Genomic DNA, 7,093 nt, shown 5'->3' on the forward strand with positions numbered 1-7,093 from the left:
GGAGACACAGTTTAAAAACAAGTCCCTAAGCCTGAAGAAGATCACTTTACAGTACTTAAAACTGAACGGTTATTGGGGAGAGGGAGTTCGTGCCCTAATTTCAGGTAGCAATTCAAAATCAAACTGAATTGTATTCTCACACCCATAATTTACAAGGACAGAGCCAGAAGGAAAAGACTGCAGATTTGCTGACCACCAGCTTGCAGCTTTGGCTGGGCCATCAGAAGCAGTCTAGTTGGGGTATGTGGAGACCACAAGGAGCTAATGCAGCTGGATAATTTGTGCAATAGTTTCACAATCAATTTACCTTTGTGTAAGCTGGTGCTATTGTCAAAAGAGGTGGGTTTACCTTTCCACAGTTGTTCCTACCTTGTGCCACCTCCTCCCTTGGACCAGCACAACCCCTTGGTGCGGCTGTCCAGTGCAATGCGTCAAGGACAGATCTGGATTTTCAGTCTTTTTTTAAATCTGGTTCTCACACATGAAAACTGTTCCTATAAAACAAAGTGTCTCTCACTTGATAACATATCACCTGAAGCAAAACTTTGTGTTCATTCGTGAAGACAAAACCTAGCCGAGATACAAAGCCAGATGCTGCCAACTGTACAAACTGGGGGCAAGAGGACATTCTGAACAAAACACATGTAAAACAAGATAAAGAGCGGTTTTGCCACGACTTTTTTTGAGTCACCCTCTCCAAGAGCAAATGGTCCTGGTGGAGAGCTGCTGTGGCAAAGGGTGCCATCTAGAGGACTGCAACACCACAGCTTGTTCGCAGCACCAAGACGTACATTACACTGTAAAGTCATTATTCATAATTGATGTTCAACAATTGCTGGGTTTGCTTCCCGTAGTTGTATTTTAATGGCTCTGGCAAGTCCCTTTCTTTTTTAGACTGGGGGGATGGGGGTTGCAAGAATATATTGTACTGAAAGATGAGAACTGTGTTTGCTTATTTTTTAAAAAACATATCTAGAAAAATAGCAGGCTTGAGGAAGGGGATCATTTTCTTCTGTAATTATAATCAGTTAGTCTCAGAATAATCATTTTTTCCAGCAAATACACCGTTTGATCAGTCTCTTCTAGATGGTCTCCTGAGTTGCAACCCACTCCCATTGCAGTGAATAGATGTTTTGTCACTGCTTTCAAAGTGAGCAGGACTTCATCCACAGAAATTACATGCATATGCCCACAAGCATACACATATAAGTGCATACATCTGAGCAAAGTTTACTGTATTTCCTGCCAGCACAATCTTCTTTCCTTCCTTTCCCAATCAATAAACCTATTCATCGGGCAAGCAGAGCAAGCTAAGACCTTTCAAAGGAAGCTCTTGGCTTTTCTTTCATCAACATTAATGGCACAGCTAGGGCCCAATTCTGTATCCCATTGAGAAATTCCTAAAAAATTAGTGTGAAAGTTAAGTTTTGCAATTAACTTCTAAGCTTGTAAAAGCTTAGGACAAATATAACTAATGTTTATGTATCTCGAAACCTCACACCAGTAAGGTATATTACCAGAGTTCAGCTGGACTGCCTTTCACCTTTGAAGTCTTGTCCCCAGGAGACTGATGAGCTAAAATGGGAATACAGAGCTATTTCTCCAGCTTGCAACTAGCCACCAGCTGTTCATCTTTTAAACCTATTCCTTTCTCCACTACTGCACCTCCAAACCCTCCCTGCCTTTTCTTACAGTGCTCCTAAAAAAGAGCGAGTTCCAACCATTAGATTGAAGGAGAAAACATTAAGAGTTTTTGCAGCAGAGAGTGATGGAAAATCCCCCTACCTTAGCTACTATCTGCAATTTGTCATCAAACTAAGATACATTAACATAAGCAAAGCAGATTGTGTAGCCTTTTTCTTAACTCTAACAGGACAAAACTCAAAGGAAGAACTCCGTGGCAGCAACAGCCGTTTTTACTTTCTTACCTGCAAAAGTTGCGATTTTCATACTGGAAGAAACCCTTCTTAAAAGAGCTAACAACATCCTCCATACCCCAACCACACAGATATTTTTTTTTTAATTCTGATTTTCACTGTAACACTAAATGAGGCTCTCTAAAATAAACACATCCTGCTTAGATGAGACAGGCTTTGTTTGTCTTAACATACAAATCATTTTCTGTCTCTACAAAGTAAAAATTGTAGTACCTTAGTGAAGACTGGAATAATTCTGTACAGAAGTGACCCAGCAGATTAAAAAATACAAAAAATTAAACTTCTTGAGTTGTGAATACAAATGAAAACATCATGAAATTTACTTTACACCAATGCTCCAAAGGATGATACGAACAAAAAAAGTATTCGGAATACTTGAAAAACTGCTCTACCACATCAGCTCAACCAGCACACAAACAGCCACAGTACAATTTTTCACGTCTTTTCACAAGCTGGTGTGTAAAATTAATTTCTCATTGCCCTATTGCAAGCACATTTTCTTAGTTCTTGTCTAAAGGACATGTCAATAAAAATACTGGTTCCTCTAGACTCTCATAGAAAAACCATAATGTAAGTGTGTTGCTATTTCTAAACACATTTTGGTTGATCACAGGGTCATTTTCCTGCCAGACACCCCATACTATGATGCCCAGCACCGTTCTTGCTGGAGACAGGTGCAGCACAGAGATACACCAGACAACACTGGTCTGCAAGCCTGGCACACAGCATGGAACCATGCTCTGCTCCCCCAGCATTAATGGGGAGCAAATGACAAAGCTGCCTAACTTCCTCTGGGGAAACTGCGCTTTCTACGGGGTTCATTCAGTCCCCAATAACTCAAGAACTGTTAGATAGGACAAATGCTTTAAATAAAATGAATCAAACAAAATTCATGTTTACCTTCTGATTTTGAAGAGCTGCAGAACCACACAACTTCTTTACAATTTCTGTATACAAGTCCAGCTGTAAATAAGCCCCAGAATAAAACCACACATGCTTGTTTCTATGAATCCGAAAGATTCAAACATGCTGACCAGTCTTTCACAGCTGCAATACATTTTTACAGTTGATAATGAAAAATTCAACTCTACTGGGAACACACAGAGTAAACTCTTTAACTGCCTGAAAGAAAGGGATAGAGCTTTGAGAAGACAAAATTAATTATGCAGTTAGTTAGTTACCTTTTCATCTTCTGTTCCAGCATCTGATTCACTGAATTTTTCTTCCTGAAAGCTTCTAGTCCTCTCCCTTTTTTCCATCCTCTGAAAAAAGGCTGTTTTTTCCAGTCTGTTGCTGTTGTATCGTGTATGGAACTCTTCCAGCCTATTAATCTTTAGTAGCTTCATACTATGCCCAGTTAATTTACTGTCTGTTTTCTTTTCCACCTTAGATTCGTAAACCAGTGAACACTCGTAACTTCTGATTTCTCCTACTTCTTGGCTGCACAAAGGAAAGACAAATAAGAAGGATCAGTGTTACTCATGCATTTTAGCTTAGAAAACTGCCATTGTTGCAGTATTTTATATTTCAACTCTGAACCAAACTCTTACTTTCTGAACCAAAACAGAGTTAACAGCACTAGCTGTTCACAGATGCCGTTCTACCTACTCATCTACATTCAACACCAGACAATTCAAGCAGGCTACAATGTAATTTAATTTATTCATAGAAACTATTTAGCTCAATCAAATCAATACACATTGCTGTTGCTTGCAGACCTTGTTTATGGATCACTCCCCACTTTTTAACCACTTCAGTGGTTCCCTGTTTTTCAATGTGTTCTCCTTCTCTCTGTTGCAGTTCCAGCAAGTCGACAGGCAAGGACTCTCTTATTAAGTCCATTACGATTTTAGATATTAAACAAAGTGGTGTAGGCCTGAACACAGTCCTTGCCTCTCTTCCCACTACCCTATACCACGGAAATAGGTAACTGCCAAAATAGTGGTGATTTTGGGCCCTCTGTTGAAGGCTGCAGAAGAGCACAGTCCTCAGCTGGGTTCCTTCCCACTGTAGGCCCTCATTCTGTGCCTAGTACTTACAGGATCATCAAGGCTTGTCTAATAGTAAGAATGGATGGAAAGTTATTGCAAGTCAAGCTGTTAGTTTGGATGAATTCTCTGTAGAAGGGCTTTTATTTCACAGCAAGGTGGTGGGTGTCATCATCTGTCCCTCCCCCCTGCAAGTAATCACTTGGTTACACTTGGAAAATATGTCCTTTTGCACAACTAATTTTAGATGAGTACGAGAAACTACTCCAAAATTTCACTTAGCAACTCTGTGTAGACCCAGGAAATAAAGGACAAAAACACTGTGACTGTACGTTCACTGTACTGGAAACCCAGATACCAAACAACAGCACTAATGCTTTAGCTCTAGCAAGCTGAATCTGGTCCGTCTCATTACACGGCTGATGGTTTCCATTTTAACTTGCATAAATGCCATAAACTATATGGCCTAATTAAGAACGTATATACAACCTTACAGTCATTAGCAGCACAGAGAAACAGCCTTCAGTGTACAACCAGAGACCCAATTAAATCAGTTATTTTTACCTGAACACCTTCCAACAGAAAATGTTCCTGTGTTTTGACTCCACATCTGTGCACATGCAATAGATTATGCGTACTGCTACATGAACTAACTGCACCGCCCATAGTTATCCCTCCAAATTCTTCCCAGACGCGAGAGATGCCACATGCTATCGTGTGTGACACAGGAGGTGGCTTGGTAGTGGCGACATTTATAGATGATGGACAGCAAAAGACAGTGCCTTCCAGAAGAGATTCCTACTGCCACATTAATGCAGCCCTAGAGTGCGCCGCTAATGTGAGAGATGCAGGGACACCAGCATAGGACTGTAAAACACTCATCAACTGAAGAAGTCATGCACCTGGTATGTAAAAATGCCAGGTCTGCTGTTTCTAGCCTCTGTCACCAGCTGTCATGTCTCTTTCCATCCCCTTCAGGTGAAAGGACACTTTACAAGATTTTCTTCCCATTTCTCAAGAGCAGGTTCTTGAGTTTTCCTAAACGCACTTAAAATTGCAGGTGACATACCACAAGGGCTCAGTCTAACCTTTGAGCCATTATTCCACAGATCCTCTCATCTACTCCACCCCAAGGCGTGATGCAACATACTCCAAAGCTGTCAGAAAAAACAGGTAATATTTCCAGATGCCCTCCCACTGCTTCCATGCCTCCAGCTACTCAAATCCCAGTGTCTTAAAGCCACCTGGCTGTGAACATGACTTCTGGCCTGACATTACTGCAAGCAAGGAAAGCTGATTCAGGCTCTCCATAGCTCTTCAAAGAGCACATCATCTTCTAGGTTATGACCACCAAACGTGGCCATTGATCTAATGAGAATGACATGTCCTACTGAAAGGACACGTTGTTCCTTCAAGCTGACCAATGGGTCAGTTATCTGGGGAAAATATTAATGGGATGGTAAGCCCGAAGGTATTACTGGGCTCTCTTACCAAGCAGAGACTACGATTGAGTCCAAACATGATTGTCCTCTCCCCCGTTATTACCTTAATATATCCCTGAAACAATAAGCTAAACAATTGAAGGTTTCTGAGGTACACACAGCAAAATTTGTTTGCAAGTGCCTTCTCCACAGTCCCACAGAAGCAATCCCACCCTGGTCATGTGCCACTGAGCAATAGGAAGCTACAGCCTTCCACCTAATAAGGTGCTTTTTTTAATAAAAAGGTGCTTTTTTAATAAAAATCAAAAAGAAAAAAAAAATGTTCACATGGGTGTTCAGCTCCATTTCCTCCAAAGGAGGATGAAAACCTTCCTCCCATCATTTACATTCCCCATCTTAGGCCTGGAGGATTCTTTATTCTGGGTTGTCTTCAGCAAGCCAATCTCTCACTTTAAGCAAAATAGCTTGCATCATGAACACATCTTCACTTACATGCTGAGAAACCACACACGTCATAAAAACAACGAAACTTGCCTTTCTGTATGCACAAGGGTTATATACCTACAGTCCTACTGCTTTTTCTGCTCAATAGCAGAAATTAAATCAATTTGCACAACAAAAATATAACCAATACAGTAGATGTTTATAAAACTGGTTAGAAATAGAAATGGGCAGGCAAATAGGTATTAGCCAAAAAGAAGAACCCACAAAAAGACCCCTTTTTCTTTCACCATCTGTTTTTAGATTGTAACCCCTTTGTCCAGAACTAGGTTTCCAAGACGGGCCATAAAGCACCTCACTCGAAACTCAGTCCTTTGGCGCCCATCTTCAGTTCAACTAAAAACTTTATTTCTGACCCGTTGGCCACTTGCAAATCAGCCATTTTCAAAATTTAAGCCTAGGGACAGGCACTGTTAGCCAATAGCCAGACTTGTTTACCTCCCAGTACATCTTGACATTAGACTGACCTGAATTTTACAAGCTGGGAACGATTACGTAACAGTATATAATTATACCTAAATATATAATTTAAGAAAGAAAACAAGATGTAACGTGGAAAGAATTACCAGCGGGTCAAGTTGAGGTGGTAAATTAGGGTGCAAATGGTACTGCTTACTCTGCCTTTCTTTCAAATACAACCTGCCCTGCATTCTATGTAATACAAGAGCTGTATTTTCTTTATTATTAAAATAAAAATTATTGGTAGCTCCGCAACTGAGAACAAAGCCTTCACACATTTCAACAACCAACCAGGTGGACCCCCAAAATACACAGACCTTGACGATTATTGATCGGCATGAGCCAGAAGCAGCTCCACAGTCCTTCAGGCCATTTGCACATTTGCACAGCCCCTCTGAGGCAGCGCGCTGACTGGAAACCTGCGCACCACGAAGCTGGCAGTGACAACTCTATGCTGCCCCAAGAATCACAACCTGAAGGATCACTGCACATCCCAGATAGATTTTTCAACATTTTCTGTCAAGGTGGAAAAACAGTAGCACGGGTTACAGGCATAACTCGGGGCAGACGGGCCCCTACCTCTGAGGAATTGGCCTCACGGTGCACTGGGAGTACAGGGGCTGAGGGCAGGCTCCCCTCAGGGCGCCATAGTGGTCTCTGAGCTCAGGGGCCTTTCCGCTCCTGCGGGAAGCCGCCACGGCGCGGTGGGCGCTGAAGGCACCGTTGTCCCCTTCCTCCCCTCGAAGCCAGCGAGGTTCCCTGCAGG

At 41.8% G+C, this 7,093-nt stretch overlaps 1 protein-coding gene across 3 annotated transcripts in view; it reads right to left on the reverse strand.

The window, feature by feature from the left end:
- MYLK4 (myosin light chain kinase family member 4) overlaps positions 1–6,760 on the reverse strand; it is a 74,136-nt gene extending 67,376 nt beyond the window's left edge. For all 3 annotated transcript variants that reach the window (XM_063326013.1, XM_063326012.1, XM_063326014.1), the window contains exons 1-2: positions 6,645–6,760; positions 3,119–3,377 (exon numbers count right to left, since the gene is read on the reverse strand). In XM_063326013.1, coding sequence (XP_063182083.1) covers positions 3,119–3,283 — 165 coding nt within the window. In that variant the 5' untranslated portion in view covers positions 3,284–3,377; positions 6,645–6,760. The remainder of the gene's footprint in view (positions 1–3,118; positions 3,378–6,644) is intronic.
- Between the last annotated feature and the right edge of the window lie 333 nt (positions 6,761–7,093).

This window comes from Chroicocephalus ridibundus, chromosome 2 (assembly GCF_963924245.1).
Source record: "Chroicocephalus ridibundus chromosome 2, bChrRid1.1, whole genome shotgun sequence".
NCBI classification, from domain to species: domain Eukaryota; kingdom Metazoa; phylum Chordata; class Aves; order Charadriiformes; family Laridae; genus Chroicocephalus; species Chroicocephalus ridibundus.